The sequence below is a fragment of the Sphaeroforma arctica genome (genome assembly GCF_001186125.1).
Source record: "Sphaeroforma arctica JP610 unplaced genomic scaffold supercont1.2, whole genome shotgun sequence".
Taxonomy (NCBI): domain Eukaryota; class Ichthyosporea; order Ichthyophonida; genus Sphaeroforma; species Sphaeroforma arctica.
In genome coordinates, this window is record NW_014040556.1 from 198737 (window position 1) to 220717 (window position 21981).

The window sequence follows — 21981 nt, forward strand, 5'->3', positions numbered from 1 at the left end:
ATACAAGTTTTTGTTATCTATACAGCTAACGTGACAAATTCTCTTCTCAACAGATCGAGAAGTAGTCGTTCAGAGTCCGCACTGGTTCAAACACTATTTTCTGGCGATACTCGATGGACTTGAGACGTCTTTTGCTTATCGGGATACTCATGTCGCCTAGATCATACAAGCGCCCAGTCGCAAGATCGTCCGTTACACTGTCATCAAATCCCGTAACCGGTTCGGGGGTTGACTCTAACGATGGTGGCACTAGTATCACGATATCAGTATCTTCGCTTGCACAAAAAACACTTGTTTGGTGATCGGCTAGTGTCATGACTTCAACCCCGTCTTGTGTGCCTAATTGGCTGGCGCGCACAATCTTTCCCGACTTTGTGACGTTAAAATTGAGAAACACACAGTATAGAACAGAAGTGTCCAAGGTTAGCGTATTGAGCCATAGGACTGTGGCGTGCAGCATACGTAGGCGCTCGCCCAAAGTTTTAGTCCGCATCTCATTGCAGTAATCTGGATTGAAGCGTATAAAAACGGAGGCTTGGTCTTGGTCTTGGGGAGTGGCGGATCCAACAGCGCGTGTGCGATATAGCCAGTCTTCGTCGTGTTCAGACCCGTGTTGAAACTCATCGGTCTCGAGAATAATTGTATGTGCCATTGTATACTCGGAGTCCACTCGAAAGTCGCCATATTCGACCTCCCAGCGAAACACACACTGTTGATTTAGTAGGGTAAAGATGCGGTTCAGACCCTGATTTACAGTCGTTTGCTTCAGCCTGTATCGAAATGTCGGCAAGTGTACTGAGCAGAGCGATTCTTTTGGGGCTGGACGCCCGCAAGGGCAGTGTCCATCGGGGTGAAACTGCCGCACATGTGTGTCGAGAGTCTCTTGACTAACACAAGCGGCATCGCAGCTGGGGCAGGTGTATGCAAGCTCGTGGTAGTGTCTATGGCGACCAAGGGCGTCCTTATCCTTAAACGCGGCAGTACAAATACCATCGTCTAAAACCCAGCCGCACGTGAATGGACGATAGTCTGTATGCATGTACATGTGTCGTGTAAGTTTTGACGACGTTGTAAACACTCGGCCACACGGATCCACGTCTGTACTCCCCGTGGGGACCCACATGCAAAACTTGAGACCGTCGCCAGTGTGTAGGCGCATGTGTGCGGTTAGGCTATCCTTGCGACCATATGTCGCCATGCACGGGCCATCCTTTGAAACATAATTGCACGCATGGGGTCTATCGCTGGTGTGTACACACATGTGCTTTTTAAGACCACCTGGCTGGTTGAACGACAACCCACACGGTTCGGCATCCGGATCGTCCGGGGGAGTCCATGTACATATGAACGATCTATTGTTTTCATGCACACTTTGTCTATGCGAAGATAAGTTGTTGTTCGTTTTAAACGAGACTCTACACGTTTCACATATAAAGGGTCTGTCGGTTCCGTGAACACTCTGCATATGCTTTTCTAGGTGACCGGATTGACGGAACGCAGTTTTACAGACATCACATACATAGGGTCTTTCGCCAGTATGAGTGCGTAAGTGTACACTTAGTGCACTCGATGTACCAAACACAGAGGTGCATGTGTCATGTGTACACTTGTAGTTCCTAACCTGAGTATGTACGAGCTCATGTGACTTGAGTGCGTCTAATCGCGAGAAACTGACCGAACAGCCTACCCACTTGCAACCGTATGGTTTCTCGCCAGTGTGGCCACGAATGTGCCGTCGCAGCGCAACATTATTGAGCCAAGTGTGTGTCTTGTCACACTCGCGCCAGATGCACACCTTTGCCAGTTTGTGGGTAGTGTTGACGTGTGCAACTAGGTCTGCACTGCTATCAAAGTGCTCTGTGCACTCACCCCATGCACAATCTAGTACTGGAGGTTTGACGCGTACTGGCATGGTTGACAATGGTGTATAAACGAATTTGAAATTCTCGAATTACAATGTGAACTTGTGATATGTTTCACAATAGTGTAGAAATGAATTAATAATTTTCAAACTACACATTATTATACAACGATAAAAATACTGGACGCGTCTTCGTTTTAAAAGATAACAGCGTGCATGTGATATTAAGTTGTTCGGGAACAAATTAATATCCAATAGAATCCGGTCACGTGAACAATGTTTTTATTGATAATAACAGTACTAAATCATGTCTGGGACAGTAGCGATAGAGGCAGGCTACCAGTTATCACTGTTAAGGGTTTCGACGTTTTACGTAAAACGAAACATCATGTTTAAGGATGACCTGCAAGTACTCTTGGACGCCCCACACAGCAACGATACGTGTGCACCACACGGCTCAGTGTATGAGATCATCACCGACTGGATCGAACACGAAATGTGCGACCCCAGCTGGTTCGAGACGGCATTGCATGCGCACTTTTACTCAAGGGACAAGTCGTGCCAACAATTGTTGCTGGACAACAAGAACATATACCACCATCTCGGGTGCGCTGTCGGAACGCCCTCCGACCCTGTGAACTTGCGCGCGTTCCTGGTGCTTTCAGTTCCGTACGTAGACCACGTGCGCGGTAAGCTGTTTGACGAGATTCTGCGATACTACGAGCAGCAGTTTGAATCTGCGGGCAGCATACTGGACCGAGTACGGGATATAGTGGGGCAGCCGAATACGGATCAGTACGGGAGACTTGACCGGTAGGCTCCACTGGTACCGCGTGTGGGCGGCTAAGAGGATTGAGAAGACCTTGCTAGAATTGCTCTGCCGCGTGCGCGGCATGAAAGAGCATTATCATGAACTCAATGTGGTTAGGTGTGAGATTCAACTACTCTACTACTTTATCCACTACCACGAATGTCAGTTGGGGCTGGCGATCCCAATCCCCAGTGTCGACGAGGGATGCTTCCACATCTTTACAGATGAAGTCGCGAGCGACGGTCGGGAGCCGGAGACAAGTCTCCAAGAGGCACCATAGTACAACGTACAAAGTTCAAAGGTCAAAGTTCAAAGGTCAAAGTTCAAAGGTCAAAGTTCAAAGTTCAAAGGTCAAAGTTCAAAGGTCAAAGTTCAAAGTTCAAAGTTCAAAGTTCAAAGGTCAAAGTGCAAAACCTGTTCATTTTTATTAATAGTCGAAAATCTGTACAAAATCCTCAGTTCGGGCGTTTTCATTCCCACAGAGCTTCAGTGCTTTTTTGAGATCGTAGACTCCGTATACAAACCCCGTTGTGTGTATCCACTCTATTAGCGATGAAATAAAGCGGTACGCGTCGCTCAAGTGTTTGGTTTCCGACTGCGAATACGTACTCTCTCCGAAATCGCCAATCACCGCCAAATTTCGTCCGCCGCGATTAATCACAAAAATGTTGGCGGCGTGTAAGTCGCCGTGGTACACACTACATTTTGACATTTCCTCGATAGAGTAAAAAACGTCAATAATGAGCACACGCAGTTCATCGTACTCAATCGAACCCTGTCGCAGAACCTGGGTCAGATCACCCGTGGCCAGTTCCATCGCCAAAATCAAATATGTATGCGACTCTGTCGTACACTGTTGTGCGTCGTAGTAATGTAAGACGTAATCGGGGATCCGGTTGGTGAGTTCGTAGTGGATATCCACCTCCGATATGGCCTTGTTCATATTCGGCTCAAATTTTACAGCAACGGGAAAGCCGGAAACCTCCGTCTTGTAGACTACGGCCGACAAACTAGGTGATCCAATCCGGGCTCTTAGTGAAAGGTAGAGTGTACAGTTGAGCGCTGCGCGCAGTTTTTCCAGCTCGGTGTCATTAAGACTGTGAAACCGCGACTGCAGTTTGCGTTCCCACGGGATGTTTAAAAGTGATGTCTTCATCTCTAAACTTGTGATTTGTAAAGTTACGATAACACTACTACTTATACTCGATTTACAAATCCAAATTAGATTTGCAAATGGACGACCGATCGATCCTTCGTGTCTGTCCGATGGACCTTTAGGGTGTGTATTCAATAAAAATAAAAATAAATCACGGCCCCTCGCAACGTCGCGACGCCATTGCACGCCCCCTGGTACGCGCCCCCGTAGATCAGGTTGGTGCCCTTGAGCTCGCAGTTCGTGGTTTTGAGTACAAGGTACAACGTTCAAAGTTCAAAGTTCAAAGTTCAAAGTTCAAAGTTCAAAGTGCAAAGGTCAAAGTGCAAAGGTAAAGATGGATGGGGTGTACTACACCGATAGTGGCAACGAATTGCTTGCATGTCTGGGAGGACCGAGCACGCCGAGTTTATACAACCAACTTTTCAGCAAACACGGCTCGCACGAAAGGACTGTGAAGGAACTCGTTGAGATGTTGGGAAGCCCGTGGCAAATTCCACAATGTTGGGACGATCCTTTCAAAGTTTACATGTCACAGTATCATCGTGAAATCAACGGCATACTTCGAAAATGTCCGTTGCCCAATTACTCTCCCAAATCAAACTATTTCTTTCCGTTCTTGAACCGCCAATGCGCCAGTTTTCTCCCGTGCGTGTACAAACTAGACAAGCTGATCTACAAAACATACGCGAGTGAAGGACACGTTCTCGACGAACAGTACATGTATAGAGGAACACCGCACAATGTACTGGACAAGCAAAACGTTCTGCGTGACAGCAGCGCTCTCGATCTGTTAGAGGGTCCCGTGCCCGGTATACATCTCGATGAACCGGCCTTTTTGTCCTGTACGCCCGATATTGCACACGCGGCCCGTTTTGTTCACGGGTCGCCCTGCTGCATACTGCGGTTCCAAATACCGTCAAATGTGCGCTACCACTACGATAAGCATACAAAGAATACCAGGGGAGACGAGTGTATTATTCAACGGAACACTACTCTCAAAAATTTCAAGTTCAACCCGAAGAAATGGTATGCCAGAGACGGTGGTAGCACGCGTATTGCGATCGTGGACTGTGAGTTGTACTCGAACGCAGAAGCACCGCCCAAATTTTTTAGGTACTTGTGAAGTTCGCGTGGGAGACACGAATGTTAAAGTGCAAGGTTCAAAGTGCAAAGGTCAAAGTTCATTTAGTCAAAACATTTATTCAAATCATTCAAATCACATCCGGAAGCAGCAGTGCAATCTCCCGTTCGCTGTACGCCTCGTACTTTCGAAACTGGTACGACTCAAGCGACCCCATCACCATGTCCACCACACACCGCCGCTCGCCCTTGCACACCCCAGACCCAACAGTCCGAACCGTCTTGCATTCTGGGCGCACATTGGCAGAGAACCGCTCCAGCAGATCTCTATGGTTCGTCCAATGAAGCTTGGCGTACATCGGTGGCATCTGCCCCGACTTTAGTGGCACCACCGCCTGCGTCGCCAGCAGCTCCCGCAGGTTCGCGACCAGCGGCTCCCCAGTCGGCGACATGCGCCACCCCAAGAATTGTCGGTACATGTCTGTGCGGCGCTTCGTGGCTTCAATCTCGTGCAGGATCTTTTCATAAAACACAAGGATGTGACCAGGCGGGATCTCCACCTTGGTCCGGTCCCGCCGCATCTGCGCCTTTAGCTCTGCGCTCAGCTTGACGGTTGCAAACCCCTTGTTGCCAGACACCACCTTGTGCGACCCGGCGATGCACGAAAAGTACTGAGCCGTCGAGTCCAGGTTCCACCAGCCCCCAAACACGAGATCGTCCGCCCCGGCCAGCTTGGCCTCGTCCCGGTGCCACGCCTCCGCCGAGGCCGATTCGCCCTTCTGTCGCACCATCATGCGGTCGACCACCTGCTCAAAGTACATTGGCCCGCCTCGTGTTCCAGCCAGGGGCGCCAGGAGGGGTCTGATGATCGCGTGCGCCCACACCCTAAGTAGGCGCACAGTGGGGTTGTGGAACGATGCCGGGTTCCCGAGCGCCCCAAAGCCACCCAGTACATACTTGCTGGCGTCCGCGTTGAACTCGGGGAAGTTGGCAATCTCCGCGTCAAAGTATGCCCTCGCCTGCGCCACGTCCAGGTCCGTCGGCACCACGGCGTACCCGTGCTTTTCGAGGTGCTCAAGCACTGTCAAATGGTCACCACCATTTCCAGGCCGTGGCTGCGGTGGTAGCGGACGGGGCTCGGGGGCCCTGGCAACAACGGCAACCTCCTCGGGTGGTCTTGGGCCGGCTTTGGAATCAACGTACGCTTGCAACATCGCATAGGCAACCACAGAGTCGTCAATGTTGACCCAGATCACACACCCCTGCTTGTGCTGGTACGGGAGCGCTCGCTGTAGCCGCACGGGCGACTCCAGGACCCACGCATACGGCGTCTTGTACCCACTGTGCAGGGCCGGCGACCCGTGGCGGTCCGAGTGGCTTGCAAACACCTCGTTGTCCAGCTTGATACAGTCTACCAACTTGGCAAACCCGACCACCTTTTGTCGCCCAGACTCTACTAGGCCCACAAAGCCACGGTGTGTCGCTGGCGAACCGCGGATCTCCCAGGTCTTGTTGCCGCCAAGGATCAGGTCCAGGGGTGTCTTCTTGATTATGATTCCCTTCATTCTTCCGTGTGTCTTGAATATCTTGAATCTCTAAACTTGTGACTTGTAAAGTTACGATAACACTACTACTTATACTCGATTTACAAATCCAATTTGGATTTGCAAATGGACGACCAATCGATCAATCGTGTCCTATGGACCTTTAGGGTGTAGGGTTTGCTTGAAGGGCCCGCAGCCTGCTCAAGTTCAAAGCACATCGCACCATAGGGCCTCCCCACTAGGCTTCGTCGCCCCCGCAAGACTCCCGTCAAGGGGGTCCAAGACCATGCGCCCCCACCCCCGCCCTGGTACGCATCCCCGTAAGACCCTTGTACAAAAAAAAAACTTTTTCGGAAACACTTGCTGCAAACAATGTACACTTGTCACATTCTAGAAATTCATAAGGGTTCAAGATATTGGATGACAATAAACCACACACATACAACAACAAATAAAAATATAAAAACAAAATGGGTTGGTCTATAGGGACAACAAATGTCCGCTTAGGTCGATACGCCGGTAACACCAATCAGGCGACGTCGGCAGTCGCCGTTGGAAACAGGGCCGGTAACATAGACCAGTCCAGTGAGGCCATGGCTTTGGGAGCTAATGCCGGTCGCAAATTACAGGGGGTAAAAGCCATAGCCATAGGTAGCAGCTCCGGTGAGACAGACCAGGGTGAAAGTGCCATTGCGGTAGGTTCGGATGCCGGGCATGTCAACCAGGGTGTAGACGCTGTCGCTGTCGGTAGCTCTGCCGGTGAAACTAACCAGGGGTCCAATGCCGTGGCAATTGGAAAGCATGCGGGTAAGTACGCGCAGGCCGACAACAGCATCATTCTGAATGCAACGGGTGTTGCGCTAAGCTCGAGCACCGCGGGGTTGTTTATAGAACCTATCCGAAACGTAGACTTGACGGACAATATATTGTACTACGACCCTACATCGAAAGAAATTGTGTACGGGGCGGCCCCGGCACAGGCCCCGGCGGACACGGGTGCCACGGTTGATGCGGGGATCAATATCAACGATTTTCTGGTGTGGAACGGAACAAAGTGGGTCCCCAAAATCAGCGTGGGTGGCAGTGTGAATATCGCAACTGGTGCGGGTGAGACGAACCAGGGTAGTGGCGCGGTGGCTGTGGGCAACGACGCCGGAAACTCCGACCAGGGTAAAGATGCTGTTGCGGTGGGTAACGAGGCCGGGCGCGACAAGCAGGGTGCGAATTCGATTTCGGTAGGGAACAAGGCCGGGGCCACCGGCCAGGGTGCGAACGCGGTGGCCGTTGGCAACGAGGCTGGAAGCAGCAGCCAGGGCGATGGCGCCGTGGCGATGGGGAATAATGCCGGAAAGACAGACCAGGGCACGAGCGCCGTGGCCGTGGGCGTCAAAGCCGGGATGACCACCCAGGGGGACAATGCAATTGCCGTCGGGAACGATGCCGGGAAGATGGACCAGGGGGCAAGTGCAGTGGCCGTTGGCGATATGGCCGGTGAAACAACACAGGCCGCGGGCGCAATCGCAATAGGTGCGGAGGCGGGAAACACCAATCAGGGTGCCTGTGCGGTGGCCATTGGAAATAAGGCCGGTGAAGTGGACCAGGCGGACAACAGCATAGTTCTGAATGCGAGTTGCAGTACACTGAATGCGGGCACAACGGGGCTGTTTGTGGACCCGATTCGCAACGTCGACATGACGGATAATGTCTTGTACTACGATGAGACGCTAAAGGAGATTGTATACGGGGCCTCGATCACGGTGCCCACAGTGGGTACCGGCACGGAAGTGTCCCAGTACTTGCGCTGGGATGGGACAAGCTGGGTTGCTTACGGTGATCGGGTCGCCATTGGCAACCTGGCCGGAGAGACCTCGCAGAGTGTGAATGGGGTTGCGATAGGCACGAATGCTGGCAACGCGAATCAGAGTACTGATGCGATTGCAATTGGGCTCAGCGCCGGTATGACGGATCAGGGGGAGTCAGCGGTTGCCATAGGAACAGAGGCCGGGATGGAGTCGCAAAGTGGAGGTATTGCTATCGGGACCAGGGCCGGCAGGACCAGTCAAGGTGCGATGTCCGTTGCGGTAGGTGAAGATGCAATGTATGAAAACGGTGGTCAACTATCGGTGGCTGTTGGAAAGTCGGCGTGTTATTCTGGAGACGGTGGCAGTTGTGTGGCTGTAGGGTATGGGGCGCTTGAGTCTAACGCGGGAGCCACCGAGTACGCGGTGGCACTCGGTGCCCTGGCGTGCAATACCGTGTCTTCCAGCAATACAATTACGCTGAACGCAACGTCACTGGACCTCCCAAATGCGGTACCCAATTCGTTCGTCGTCAAACCCATCAGGAACGCGGCGGGTCCAAACGCGCTAACGTACAACCCCGCAACGGGCGAGATTACGTATACGACATCAAGCCTGGACACCAAGGAGAACATTAAGGTATTCGATAGGGAAATTGGTGATGTGCTCGAGCAGTTGGTGGTCAAGGAATTCAACTTTATAAACAAGAACAAGTATACACAATTCGATGCAGTTGACGAAGATATCATGTCGTTTGACACGTGGGTGGAAACCAGCCCCAAAGCCAGGGGCAGTTACGATGAACAGGTGGTGGAAGAGTACGAACTGTACCGAAAGAAGGTCAAGGTAGGTGAGTGTCATGTTATAGACAAGGAGGAGACGCACTTTGGGTTTATAGCCGGCGAAGTCCAGGAAATTATGCCGGAGCTCGTGTACGACGACATTGACGGCGTGGCGCTGGATATCAAGTGGAACAATCTCACGGCCATGCTGGTAAAACAGAACCAAATGTTAACGGCGCAGCTTGCGGTTCTTGAGGATCGGTGCTTGGACCTTGAAAACAGCAGCGTGTTGGCTACAGGGCACATAGGCGATGAGCTAGAAAAGAAAGAAGAAAAAAAAATAGTCTTTTAGGTAGTACGCCAAGTTAAGAATCAGACATTGTATACTTGTCACATTCCGAAATTCCATCGGTGGTGGAATAGAATCACCTAAAGTAAAACACTTACATTACCATAATGTTGTCGACTGGGGGGACAACCAATGTCCGTCTTGGTCGAAGCGCCGGTAACACCAATCAGTCGAGGTCGGGAGTTGCTGTTGGGAACAACACGGGCAGCCTGAATCAGTCTAGTGGGGCCACGGCTATTGGACAGAGTGCTGGTCACAACTCACAGGGTGCAGATGCCTTAGCCGTAGGTAGCAACTCCGGCGAGACAGACCAGAGTAAAGGTGCCATTGCGGTGGGTTCGGATGCCGGGCGCGTCAACCAGGGTGTGGACGCTGTGGCTGTCGGTAGCTCTGCCGGTGAAGCTAACCAGGGGCCTAGTGCCGTGGCTATTGGAAAGCTCGCGGGTAACTACTCGCAGGCCGCAAAAAGCATTATTATCAACGCGAGTGGCAATGTATTGAACTCCAGCACAAACGGGCTGTTTGTGGACCCGATCCGCAATGTCGACATGACGGACAACGTGTTGTACTACAACCCCATATTGAAAGAGATTGTATACGGGGCAGCTACGATGCAGTCACCCACGTACAGTGGTGACACGTTCGTAGAAGAAGGGGTGCACCTGAACGACTTTTTATCGTGGGACGGGACCAGGTGGGTGCCGAATCGGAACTCGACGGGCCGCGTAGGCATTTCGAGCGGTGCCGGTGAAACGAACCAGGGTCCGGGTGCAGTGGCCGTGGGCAACGATGCCGGAAATGCCGACCAAGGCAAGGAAACTCTAGCAGTTGGTAACAACACGGGCTCCGACGACCAGGGTGCAAACTCGGTTGCAGTAGGAAATGGCGCTGCTAGTACTAGCCAGGGGGGTGCGGCGGTGGCGATTGGACACGAGTCTGGGATGGCAAACCAGGGCGATGTGGCAGTGGCGGTGGGGACTGGGGCCGGGAAGAGTGGTCAATCGGCGAGCGCCGTGGCGATTGGAAACGAGTCTGGGATGGCAAACCAGGGCGATGTGGCAGTGGCGGTGGGGACTGGGGCCGGGAAGAGTGGTCAATCGGCGAGCGCCGTGGCTATCGGAGAAATGGCCGGTCAGACAAACCAGGGCGCGAAGGTCGTCGCGATAGGCACTGACGCTGGAAAAACCAACCAGGGTAGTTGCGCCGTGGCGATTGGGAAAAAGGCCGGGGAACTGGACCAGGCGGACAACAGTATTATCCTGAATGCCACAGGTGTGGCAGTTAACGCGAGCACCAGCGGATTTTTTGTGGATCCGATCCGCAACGAGAACCGCACGGACAAAGTGCTATATTACAATACAACACTGAAGGAAATTGTGTACGGAATACCCGTTGCTGCTGCGGAACCCAGTGAGCCGGTTCCGGACGGGGTGACCGTTTCCGGTTTCCTCGGGTGGGACGGAACGGGTTGGGTGACTGGAACAGTTGGCATTGCGATTGGATCACTATCTGGTGTGGGTCAGGATACAGATGCTATTGCTATAGGTTTCGGAACGGGCAGCGCTCAGAAATTCAATGCGATTGCAATCGGGAATGGTACGGCTAGTACCGGCCAGCGACCCGTTGCGATCGCTATAGGGAGCGGATCAGGTCTCTTATACCAGATGCCGTCTGCAATAGGTATCGGGAGGGACTCGTCGAAATATTTATCTGGTTCCGGATCGGTGGCAATAGGTACATCGGCAATGCAGGGGGGCAGTAGTGAATTAACTGGTGGTTTCGCCAGTATAGCATTGGGGTTTGCCGCATGTAGCGATGGGGTTCAAGAATACTGTACATCATTGGGGGCTCATTCCATGTCGTCAAACGCAACAGACCGAACGGATGTACTGGCAATCGGAGTATATGCTTGTAATTCTGTATCGTCAAACAATACGATCGTACTCAACGGGACTGGTGCGGGGTTGGGAAACGCGGTACCCGATTCGTTTGTGGTCAAACCGATCCGGAATGCGGCCGGCCCCAATGAGCTGACATATAATCCTGTGACGGGGGAGATTACGTATGCGACGTCAAGTCTGGAGACTAAGGAAAACATTAAAGTATTCGATAGGGAAACTGGGGATATACTCGAGCAGTTGGTGGTCAAGGAATTCAACTTTAAAAATAAGAACAAGTATATCCACTATGACCCGGTGGACCCCGCCACCATTCTAACGGTTGCCGAGTGGGACGAAATCGGGGACGAAGTTATCGACAAGGGTGAGACGCAGTTTGGATTTGTTGCGGATGAGGTACAGGAAATCATACCAGAACTCGTATACGCCGATCCAAGCGGCGCGGCACAGAACATTAAGTGGAACAGTGTGACGGCGATGCTGGTAAAACAGAACCAGGCGCTCACATCCAGAATTGCAGCTCTCAGTGCCCGATTCACGACCCTCTCAAATTTAGGGTTTGGCAGTTAGAGTCCCTCGCCTGCTTCGCGGGATTACAAGGTTCAAAGTTCAAAGTTCAAAGTACAAGGTTCAAGGTTCAAAGTTCAAGGTTCAAGGTTCAAAGTTCAAAGTTCAAAGTACAAGGTTCAAGGTTCAAAGTTCAAGGTTCAAGGTTCAAAGTTCAAAGTTCAAAATGCAAAGTTCAAAATGCAAAGGTCAAAGTGCAAAGGTCAAAGTGCAAAGTTCAATAAGTGCTTGGGATTGTCCGAGGTGTCTCGCGGGCGTTTTATGAAAACCTCTTATTAAATCACCCTTTATTCAATTTTGCCCTGTCAATAAAAATTAAAAAAATCACGGCCCCTCGCAGTAAACTTGTGACTTGTAAAGTTACGATAACACTACTACTTATACTCGATTTACAAATCCAAATTGGATTTGCAAATGGACGACCAATCGATCAATCGTGTCCTATGGACCTTTAGGGTATGTGGGGTGTTCATTAGACAGCGTCGTCTCGTCAAAGTCCCAGAGAAAACCCCCATCTCGTTACTATATAAGTTGACTTTTTTTATATATATACCTCATATTTACACATCAAGCTTCAACTACAACATTGGATACAATGCTCACCCTCCCCCGTATCTCCATCGACGTATGGTGTGGTATCCTTCCGTATCTGGAAATGAAGGATGTTTGTGAGCTGACCAGGGTCAACAAGCACCTCGCAGCACTCAAACTTCCGGTTTTACATCTGGGGTACCGGACAGTGAACTGGCGTGCTGTATCTCGCACACCAGAGGTGTTTCCCTTTATACGATCGTTGAGATATTCCGGCAACGATTTCAAGGTGTTGGCCGAGTGTGCTGGGCTAGTTAAGCTGCGGGCTGAAACACGCACGGGTTTCGTAGATGTTGGTGAGCTGGCCGGAACGAAGCTAAAGAGCCTTACTTTATGTGGAAACGTCTCTGGTATTGGCGGGTTGGCACACTTGACGGAGATAGACTTGGGCGGGACTATGGTCGTCGATGTTGGTGCGCTTGGAGAGTGTTTGAACCTAACGACTGTGGACTTGCGCGAGACTGATGTCAAAAACATTAGTGCCCTCAAAACCTGTTTGAAATTGACACGTGTGGACGTTTGCGATACTGCCGTGGAAGACATTGGTGCACTCAGTGGCTGTCTGGAACTAAGGGAGGCCTACTTTAGCAACACTAGGGTCAGCAACATTCGTGCACTCGAGAATTGTTTGGAGCTGACGGATGTTTACTTTCGTGGCACTAAGGTTTCCGATATTAGCCCGCTAGGGAACTGTTCCAAATTAACAAGAGTGGATTTGGGCGAGACTATCGTTGAAGACCTTAGTGCTCTTGGAAGGTGTCGGGAGCTGACGGTTCTTTTCTTTAATAGCACCAACGTTTGTGATATCAGCCCGCTGGGGAAATGTTTGGAATTGTATATAGTCGGGTTGTGTGGTACTAGAGTTCAAGACATTAGCGCGCTAAGGACCTGTTCTAAAATGTTTAGAGTGAACTTACTCGAGACTAGCGTTGAAGACACTAGTGTACTGAAGAAGTGCTTGGGAATGACAGAGGTGTCTCGCGGGCGTTTTATGAAAATCTCTTATTAAATCACCCTATATTCAATTTTGCTTTGTCAATAAAAATTAAATAAATCACGGCCCCTAAGTACAAAGTACAAAGTACAAGGTCAAAGTGCAAAGTTAAAAAGTTTATTGTGCGCACACTGGTGACCCAAACAGGTCCAACAGGTCCTTGGACATAGTCAGCCCACAGTGGTGTCTCACGACGTCAACCAGCGGCACGGTATCCACACCCACCCCCAGTCGCCCCCGGGGCAGGTCTCCGAGATAGCACCGGGGCCCAGCTGCACAAGCTGGCTGTAGAGTACGGGCGAGCTCAGGGCCACAGCGCTGTCTGGGCTACACTCGCCGGTGGAACAGTGCACGGTGATTTGCATATTGAACAATGTATATGTTACAATGTGTGGAACTGAATACATGTATAAAAATGGTATATATATATATATATATATATATATATGATATTTTTTCACGGCCCCTCGCAGTTTGTGTATTTCACCTGCGTAGCGGGATCGCATAGCTTGTGGATGCCGCCGCCGAGCTTGCAGTTTGTAAACTCGAACGTCGCGACGCCGTTGCATGGCCCCTGGTACGCGCCCCCGTAGATCAGGTTGGTGCCCTTGAGCTCGCAGTTCGTGGCTTTGTACGTCTGCGGCTCCACACCCACCCTAAACGTCTGGTAGTTGTCAAACATCCGAGTGTCAACTAGGTTTATCGTGCCCCCGAACGAGTTGCCTGCCTGTATGCTTTTGTCGTTGGCCTTGGTCATCGAACACCCGATCAGGTTCAGCGTGCCGTCCTTGGCGTTCTCGCGGAAGGAGCACGCGTCCTCACCGATATCCAGCCACGTCACATTCTCAAGCGTCCATACGTCGTCCTTGGAGGCCGTGTCGCTGACAAACCAGATCCCGTCCAGCCCGTTGCTCGACAGGATCACGTTTTTTATCGTGCCCCCGGGGTACAGCTTAAAGTACGGCTTCTGGTCCTCCGTCTGGCTGCCGTCGCCCATCGAGCTCGCCGGTACTATGGTCTGGCATTTCCCGTCGTACGTCTGCCCGCTTTCCACGACTATCGTGTCGCTAATGTTGACGGTGCCGCTGCTGGTGCACAGTTTGACGGACGGGCTGACGCCAATGTGCTGTGTGCTGCCACTGCCGCCGCCCCCCGTGTCACTGCTGTCGGCCCCTGTGCCACTATCGTCGCCGCTGCTGCCGCTCCCCGTGTCACCACCACTCCCCGCGCCGCCCACCACGCTTGCGCTGACCGCCGTGCCACCCACCACGCTCGCATTGGCTGCAGGGGCAACCGCGCCGCCAGCTGCAGTATCACCATCGTCGGCCGGCTTTCGATTGTAGAGAATTACACCTACAACAATGCCCCCCGCGACCAGGATAAAGATGGTGAGCACGACAATAACAATAACCATTTATATATTTTTATATATAAATAAATAAACAAAATCCCTAGTCTCCCTTGTACATTGCAACTGGCATCTCGTACGTTCTAGCAATCGATTTATCAATGTCGTTTGCTCATGTCATATCGGGCAGCAGATCATAAAATTTGATTGTTCGCGGTAGTCCCACCGGCAATTCCGGTACAACGTCGCTCAGGTAGGTCACAACTACCTTCCCCAGCGCAGCAAGGTTCGTCACACTCTCAGGGTGAAATGTTTCCAGCACCTCTATGCCCTCGGGCAGCGTAATTGGAACGTTTCCATCGTTCCACAGATACAGCACCCTGAGCGCCTTGAAGCGCGGCAGCAGATGGAGAGAGTCTACACTTGGCGCCTGTCGCAGATTCAACACCGCGATAGTGTCTTTCGCTGGTAGTAGCCACGCTAAGTCTATCTGGTCCGAAAACTCCACCACCAAGGGTTTCTTCTTGATGCCTCTCATCAACGCTCTCTTATGTGTATTTGACCCCATAATGAACCTGCTCGACTTTTGGTACTTGCACTTGCGACCCACGCACGTGCTCACGGCGTACACGGTCATTGTCGACCCCGCATTGCAATGATTGGCGCCCACCATATTGTACTGAGCCGTATCAGAAAACGTTTTCGGCAGCACCCGCTCCTGCTTCAGGTGAAAGATGCGTCTGCCCTCGGAATAAAACATTCGCTTCATTTCATGGAAATCAGTCAAGTGGATGAGACCCACCCCGCCACCAATGTAGATCTTGACGAGGTCCATGTCCCGCGTGTCTGGTGTACATCCGTGGTACAGTTCTCTCCCCTGATGTACAAAGAACTCCTTGGCGGGAAAACAAAAGACATGGCCTGTTGCCGCAACAATGACTAACTTGCTAGGATCGTTTACATCTTCGTCATCCTCCAAGGTGGCAAAGTCCTGGCACGTGGCAAGCACGGTTTCATCGAATGCCTTGCGTTTCATTTTCGTTTTTGGTGTTTCAAGAAAAAGGGGTTTAAAACAGCCGTTTTGGCCTGATTTGTCTGTTTGTCCAGACTCAGTTGACATGTGTTTCGAGGATGGACCAGTCTACAAAAATCAAAGCTAACAGTCGCACGCCACGTCACCAGCCACGGTCCCGCCAGCTGAGCTTGCGGGACTGACACCGCCGCCAGCTGAGCTTGCGGGACTGACACCGCCACCAGCTGAGCTTGCTGGAACTACGGAGCCCACAGGCCCACCCACGGACCCACCAGGCGAGCTTGCTGGAACTACCGCACCGCCAGCTGGGCTTGCGGGACTCGCATCGTCTTCGGGCTTTCGGGTGTAGACAATCACGCCGACGACGATGCCTACGGCGACCAGGGCAAAGAGTATGAGAACAACAATGACAATAATCATTTTAGTGCAAGATATATATAAATATTAACATTGGTACAATGATCCAGCACCGATCCATGGGGGTGCACATGCACATAGGCGCCTTTGTCATCTATTATTATTCACATTCACATTCCTCCTCACCACCAACTGCTGTACCACCACTAGCAGTACCACCAACGACTGTGCCACCAGCGGTACTTTGAACTGCTGGAACGTCGTCGGACTTTCCAGTATAGACAATCACAACAATAACCACTGCAACAACAGCGATCAGGAGCACTATCCCCAGTATGATGAATACGATTGTTGAGGTCTCCATGTTTATTTTAATTGTTTATTTATTCATGTACATACTTTTCCGTCTAAAACGCTGTCCCGGCAAGGTACGACTCGGGCCCAAAGTCGGGGACAGTGACCGCCGGCTCGCCGTGCGCCGTGTTGCTGGCCTCCGAGTACTGCCGCGCCCGGTATCGCAGCACGTCTCGGCTCTTGTCCAGCTGCTCTATGCGCTCTACGCGCCACACGTAGCCCGGCGTGGGCTCGTGCAGCTTGGCCACGGCCTCCGGCGTCAGCTTGCAGAAGTACATGGCTTTCTGCTCCGCGGTCCGCAGCGTCTTGGGGACCGGTCGGAAGCGCGGCGCGCGCACCTTGCCACCCCCAGCGGCCTTCTTGGCCAACGGGGCTGCGGTCGGCAGCGCGGCGTCGTACAGGCTAAACTGCAGAGCCGCCGCCGTGGCAATGCTGGGCCACACCGCATCGCCGTACAGGTGGAGCAGAGAGTGCATGTGGACCTTGAACCGCTGGCTGGCGTCGCTCGTCTTGGACACCACCATGTAGTTTGTAGGGTTGGGGCCCGCATCAACGCGGACCTCGGTGCCCCACATGACAACCGTCTTGCCAATCAGGGACGACGCCGGCATGCGGGAGACGTCCGTGCCCAGGCTGCACGGCGTGCTCATGACCGTTTCCTGCTCGTGCGCGCCGGTCAGAGTGGCCAGACCGTCGTAGTCCACGGGGTCGCAGGTGTGGCTGCCACTAGTGAGCGGCGTGAGCTCCATCGTGCAACGCCCACAGACATGGGACGCGGCCTTTAGCAGCCTCTTGGCCATGGGGGAGTTGAATATCGGCGCCTCGCCTTCAGGGCACTTTGTGCAACACAGCACCTTTGTCGCGCAGCTGCGGCAGATGTTGGTGAGACAGCAGTTCGAGTACCCGATGTCCGCGGTAACGGCGGCGCACGTGTCGCAGGTAAAGAGTGCCCGGAAGGCATCGACAGAGATGGAAACCTCGGGTGAAATGAGCGCCTCGTCCAGGTCAAACGGCTGTGCATTTGGTAGCTCTTCTACATGAGAATTTGCTAGAGTAGCCACAGGAGAGGTTTGGGGGGCAGCGGAGGGTACTGGAGAAGCCATTGTCTTGTTTGTGTTGTCGTTGTCGATGTTGTTGTTGTTGTTGCGTTGTGTGACTAGGACATGGCGAGGCGTGGCGCTTTATAGGCGTTTTGCCCACGGCCATACCCTGGAATATGGACCCTCCACCAATCAGCACTGCTCAGTCAGACCACACCCCAATGGCGATGGCGATGGCCGCCATCATCACAAACGCCACGACCACCACCACCAGGGTCGCGGTCTCGATGTCGGGGTTAAGAACATCGGCCAGCAGGTGGTCTGCAAGCATGAGCTTGCCCTCCAGCTGATTGTTTGCGAGCACATCGTGCATCTCCGTGTACCAGTCGCAGTACGGGGTCAGGCTCGCGGACTCGACGGCTATGTGTACAAATTCGATAAAGCGTGCCAGGTTCACAAACACGTCGCCGTCGTGCACCAGCAGCTTGCCGGCACCAAGGTCGGCGGAGGCGGAGGCGCACCCCGCCACGATGGGGGGTTCAATCTCAAAGTCGGACACGCGAAAGTACGTGCCGTCCATCGTGCTGTCGCCAATAGTATGGATGTAGATTGTCACATCCTCAGCAGTCACAAACGGCACTAGCCCCAGCTCCTCCATTTTTGCTTTGCTCAAATTTCAAATTTCAAAACCCACGCTTCAAAACCCTGACCCAAAAACTAGATTTCAAAATTCAATTTTCAAAAACCTGGCTCAAAAAACTAGAGATTAAAAATCAAATTTCAAAATTCATTTTTCAAAAACCTGGCTCAAAAAACTAGAGATTAAAAATCAAATTTCAAAATTCATTTTTCAAAAACCTGGCTCAAAAAACTAGAGATTAAAAATCAAATTTCAAAATTCAATTTTTCAAAAACCTGGCCCAAAAACCCGGCTCAAAAAACTAGAGATTAAAAATCAAATTTTAAAATTCAAATTCCAGAAATATGGCCCAGCAAAAAATCAATTTTTAAAATTTAATTTTCAAAATCCACTAAAAAACCCTGGCCTAAAACTCATGCTCGTTTGACCCTCTTGCGTGCCGGTGTCGTCATGGCGAGCTCAATGAGCTGCGCCTGTGACGCGGCGAGCTGTGCCTGTAACGCGGCGAGCTGTGTCTGCAACGCGGCGAGCTGTGCCTGTGACGCAGCGAGAGCCTCCTCGGTGGCCTTACGAGCCTCCTCGGCGGCCTTACGAGCCTCCTCGGCGGCCTTGAGGGCCGCCCGGAGTCCTTCCATCTCGCGCGCGGTCGCCTCGGCGAGCTGACGGGCGCGCCTTGCATCGAAGGCCCTCGCCTCATCGTGGGCCTTGCTGGCGGCGGCGGCTTCGCGCTTCACGCGTTCGAGCTCGGCAGCGAGTTCCGAGAGGCGGCAAGCACCAACCGAGTGTGTGGTAATGTTGTTCATGACCCGCTGGATGTACGTGGTCTTTCGTCCACACTCGGAGGACACGAGACACATTATCAATCCCGCTGTATCGAGGTAGACGGCCCAGGCATCGGCGATTTTGATTTTCACCCTGTGTTCGTGCGGGATCGAATCGTAGACGCTCTCTGGACTTTCCACACCCACCAGGTCTGCGATATCCCTGGCGCTGAAGAACGTCCCCGTCACTGACCGATCGCCCACAACGTGGATGGACGAGAGCCCCATGTCGCTGTTCGCTGTGTCAATATGTTCTGGGCACGTATCGATCATGCGCCAGTCGCTTGTGGCATCGGTGGTAGTGGGGGCTGTCATTGTGCAATGTTTGTTTGTAAAATAATACTTGCAATTCCGAAAGACGATTTCGTTTTTTTTTTTCATCGTAGGGGGTGTTTTCAAACACGGGTATTGCAAAACAGTAAGTTGGGCCAATGCGCATGTCGCCGAGACGCTCATAGTACACTGGCCCTTTACTTTGCGCTTGAGAAGGCCGTGTGGAGCTGAGCGAGACGGGATTTGTGTGACACGGAATAAAAAAAAAAGTCTATGTACAAGTTTTATTTACAATATCTCCTATACAATATTCTATATACAATGTTCCTATATACAATGTTCTATATACAATTTTCGTATGTATGTACACGTCTGATCATTTGCGATCAAATATCACTCTTTTCGCCTTGGGTTTGTTCAAGCAGCGGTTGCAGAATATCTCGCCCTCTTTGGCCACCTTGGCTGTGCACATATGCTCCCTGACCGTCCCAAGCTGTGAGGCGCATATGCAGTGCTTCGAATTCTTCATCGTGTGCAGGATCTCCGTGTGGCGAGCCTCGCGCTCAACGGCCGTCTTGTGCTCACCGGACGCCCAGGTCCACTCGGCGATGTCGTCGTCCAGGACAATCTTCTCAGTTTTCTCGTTCTTCGGGTCGTAATCCTCGCCTGTTGACGCCAAGGCCCCTCGGAACTTGTTGTTCTTGCTAAAGTTGCACAGGGTAAGGCGCAACCGGTCTGACGGGTTCTCCTCGAGGACCCGGTTCGTGTCCCGCACCACCTGGGCAAAGCCGCGGAGCTGCTCAAGATCCCACCCGGACTCGCCGCTAAAGCGCGTGCACCCCACCGTCAGGTGCCGACCAGTCCCGTTGTACTCCCCATCCATCATGCCATCCAGGAGGTTGAGGCGAGAAATTTCCTTAACGATATCATAATTGCTGTGACCTTTGGCGTCGTCAATCTCAATGAAGTTGATGCAGTTCAGGCCCCGGAGCCCCCAGTCGCCCCGGGCACCACCGTTGACTTTGCCGCAGGCGTTCTTGGACGGGTCACAGGCCTTGATGATAACCTCGCGGGTCATAAAAATAGAACGAGTGTCCATGCCGAGGATCAGCGCGACGGTGTTGATGGCCAATGACTCGAGTGACGCGTTGCCGAGGCCATACTCGGTGATACACGCGCTACAGACAGTCGCATTGGGAGTGCAGACCTTCGCGTTGTCCACGGAGCAGGCGAGACTGAGTTCCTTGAGCTTGGGGCTGTCGTCCGGGATGCAGTCGAAGCAGGCGCCGGCGGCCCTCGAGTAGCAGGGCGACGTGCAGGCGCACACGCCGTGTTTGTAGTGGGCCTGGCAGATACGCGCCCCGTCCGACCCACACGTCCCGAGCCGGTGGCAATTGGCGACAGTGCATCCATAGAGGTCGAGCCTGGTCCCGGCGCAGTCGGCACACGCGTCGATGCCAGCCAAGGACCCGGGGCTGTCGCAGTGGACACACGGCGAGTGTATTTGCTTGTGCGTGTTGAGATGACCCAACTGCGCGAACGCTCGATTGCAACCGGTGTAATCGCAGACATACGGCTTATCGCCGGTGTGAGTCCGCATATGGCTTTTGAGATGGTGAGATCGTGAGAACTTTTTACTACAGCCAGTAAACTTACACACGTAAGGCTGTTCGCCGGTGTGTGTACGCATATGGCTTTTGAGATGCTGAGGTTGTGAGAACTTTTTACCACAGCCGCTAAAATTACATGCAAACGGTTGTTCGCCGGTATGTGTACGCATATGGGCTTTGAGATGGTGAGACAATGAGAACCTCTTACCACAGCCAGTAAACTTACACACGTAAGGCTGTTCGCCGGTGTGTGTACGCATATGGGTTTTGAGACTACTAGATTGTGTGAACTTTTTACCACAGCCAGTAAACTTACAGGCAAACGGCTGATCGCCGGTATGTGTACGCATATGGTCTTTGAGATGCTGAGATCGCGTGAACTTTTTATCGCAAACATCGCAAACGTGTGTGGCCTTCACGCGCTTACACCCAGAAGCCTGATCCGATGTTGACTGGGAGTCGCTTGACGTGGACGCATCGGACTCCCGGGCTCTCTTCACCTGAACGACAACAGGTGATTTACCCTTGGTCGTGTCGTCTGGGTACACTGGTGACTGCATGGTGGACGTTGATGTGTAATAAAACTAACTCGCTAGAAAGTGAACGACAAATGAAAAATCATGACATTATATTGTAATTTTGTAATTTTGTAATTTTGTAATTTTGTAATTTTGACCTGAGCTCTTTGTGAAAAAGCTGTCCGTGAGTAAACTCGACTGGCTCGATTTTTTTAGTACTGAAACTAGTACAAATACTCTGAAATGTTGGAAATTAAATTTTGTATTAAAATACACTGTAAGATTGGTACAAATACTCCGGAGGGATGTGAATTGTAGGTTTTATATTTAAACATGTCTAATCTCAACGATTCAGGCTCGACACATGGACCTCTTTAAGGACATGAAGAGTAATTTAGTCAATTCTCGACCAATCATCGACCACCGATTTGACGATTATCTATTGGCTGACAATCGTTGAAATTATAAAAAAAAATGAGGAATTTTTTTTTTTCGAGTAAGTCAGTTCAATAACGTCACAACTTTGCCAAGCATACCAGTTGCCTGGCTTCTTAT

At 51.9% G+C, this 21981-nt stretch overlaps 15 protein-coding genes across 15 annotated transcripts in view; 5 read left to right on the forward strand and 10 right to left on the reverse strand.

Annotated features, from left to right (window-relative positions):
• Positions 1-46: 46 nt before the first annotated feature.
• On the reverse strand, positions 47-1912 carry SARC_00064 (hypothetical protein; the record flags this gene model as incomplete). Its single annotated transcript, XM_014306234.1, has 1 exon — positions 47-1912. The coding sequence occupies one exon, from the start codon at positions 1910-1912 to the stop codon at positions 47-49; it is 1866 nt and encodes a 621-aa protein (XP_014161709.1).
• Positions 1913-2249: 337 nt separating this feature from the next.
• Positions 2250-2952, forward strand: SARC_00065 (hypothetical protein; the record flags this gene model as incomplete). Its single annotated transcript, XM_014306235.1, has 2 exons — positions 2250-2674; positions 2712-2952. 2 exons carry the CDS (start codon positions 2250-2252, stop codon positions 2950-2952), a joined length of 666 nt encoding a protein of 221 aa, XP_014161710.1.
• Positions 2953-3099: 147 nt separating this feature from the next.
• SARC_00066 (serine/threonine protein kinase) lies at positions 3100-3828 on the reverse strand (the record flags this gene model as incomplete). Its single annotated transcript, XM_014306236.1, has 1 exon — positions 3100-3828. The coding sequence occupies one exon, from the start codon at positions 3826-3828 to the stop codon at positions 3100-3102; it is 729 nt and encodes a 242-aa protein (XP_014161711.1).
• Positions 3829-4162: 334 nt separating this feature from the next.
• SARC_00067 (hypothetical protein) lies at positions 4163-4951 on the forward strand (the record flags this gene model as incomplete). The annotated part of the gene is made up of 1 exon (XM_014306237.1): positions 4163-4951. One exon carries the CDS (start codon positions 4163-4165, stop codon positions 4949-4951), a length of 789 nt encoding a protein of 262 aa, XP_014161712.1.
• Positions 4952-5039: 88 nt separating this feature from the next.
• Positions 5040-6473, reverse strand: SARC_00068 (hypothetical protein; the record flags this gene model as incomplete). The annotated part of the gene is made up of 1 exon (XM_014306238.1): positions 5040-6473. One exon carries the CDS (start codon positions 6471-6473, stop codon positions 5040-5042), a length of 1434 nt encoding a protein of 477 aa, XP_014161713.1.
• Positions 6474-6922: 449 nt separating this feature from the next.
• Positions 6923-9385, forward strand: SARC_00069 (hypothetical protein; the record flags this gene model as incomplete). Its single annotated transcript, XM_014306239.1, has 1 exon — positions 6923-9385. The coding sequence occupies one exon, from the start codon at positions 6923-6925 to the stop codon at positions 9383-9385; it is 2463 nt and encodes an 820-aa protein (XP_014161714.1).
• Positions 9386-9489: 104 nt separating this feature from the next.
• SARC_00070 (hypothetical protein) lies at positions 9490-11850 on the forward strand (the record flags this gene model as incomplete). Its single annotated transcript, XM_014306240.1, has 1 exon — positions 9490-11850. One exon carries the CDS (start codon positions 9490-9492, stop codon positions 11848-11850), a length of 2361 nt encoding a protein of 786 aa, XP_014161715.1.
• Positions 11851-12442: 592 nt separating this feature from the next.
• Positions 12443-13447, forward strand: SARC_00071 (hypothetical protein; the record flags this gene model as incomplete). Its single annotated transcript, XM_014306241.1, has 1 exon — positions 12443-13447. The coding sequence occupies one exon, from the start codon at positions 12443-12445 to the stop codon at positions 13445-13447; it is 1005 nt and encodes a 334-aa protein (XP_014161716.1).
• Positions 13448-13889: 442 nt separating this feature from the next.
• On the reverse strand, positions 13890-14846 carry SARC_00072 (hypothetical protein; the record flags this gene model as incomplete). The annotated part of the gene is made up of 1 exon (XM_014306242.1): positions 13890-14846. One exon carries the CDS (start codon positions 14844-14846, stop codon positions 13890-13892), a length of 957 nt encoding a protein of 318 aa, XP_014161717.1.
• Positions 14847-14952: 106 nt separating this feature from the next.
• SARC_00073 (hypothetical protein) lies at positions 14953-15816 on the reverse strand (the record flags this gene model as incomplete). The annotated part of the gene is made up of 1 exon (XM_014306243.1): positions 14953-15816. One exon carries the CDS (start codon positions 15814-15816, stop codon positions 14953-14955), a length of 864 nt encoding a protein of 287 aa, XP_014161718.1.
• Positions 15817-15936: 120 nt separating this feature from the next.
• Positions 15937-16534, reverse strand: SARC_00074 (hypothetical protein; the record flags this gene model as incomplete). The annotated part of the gene is made up of 2 exons (XM_014306244.1): positions 15937-16184; positions 16345-16534. The coding sequence occupies 2 exons, from the start codon at positions 16532-16534 to the stop codon at positions 15937-15939; spliced, it is 438 nt and encodes a 145-aa protein (XP_014161719.1).
• A 43-nt stretch (positions 16535-16577) lies between these two features.
• On the reverse strand, positions 16578-17627 carry SARC_00075 (hypothetical protein; the record flags this gene model as incomplete). The annotated part of the gene is made up of 1 exon (XM_014306245.1): positions 16578-17627. The coding sequence occupies one exon, from the start codon at positions 17625-17627 to the stop codon at positions 16578-16580; it is 1050 nt and encodes a 349-aa protein (XP_014161720.1).
• Positions 17628-17766: 139 nt separating this feature from the next.
• SARC_00076 (hypothetical protein) lies at positions 17767-18222 on the reverse strand (the record flags this gene model as incomplete). The annotated part of the gene is made up of 1 exon (XM_014306246.1): positions 17767-18222. The coding sequence occupies one exon, from the start codon at positions 18220-18222 to the stop codon at positions 17767-17769; it is 456 nt and encodes a 151-aa protein (XP_014161721.1).
• Positions 18223-18617: 395 nt separating this feature from the next.
• Positions 18618-19340, reverse strand: SARC_00077 (hypothetical protein; the record flags this gene model as incomplete). Its single annotated transcript, XM_014306247.1, has 1 exon — positions 18618-19340. One exon carries the CDS (start codon positions 19338-19340, stop codon positions 18618-18620), a length of 723 nt encoding a protein of 240 aa, XP_014161722.1.
• A 334-nt stretch (positions 19341-19674) lies between these two features.
• Positions 19675-21981, reverse strand: part of SARC_00078 (hypothetical protein) — a gene marked incomplete at both ends in the record, with an annotated part of 3158 nt that continues 851 nt past the window's right edge. The window contains one exon of the mRNA XM_014306248.1: positions 19675-21462. Within this exon, the coding sequence (XP_014161723.1) occupies positions 19675-21462 (1788 nt within the window). The remainder of the gene's footprint in view (positions 21463-21981) is intronic.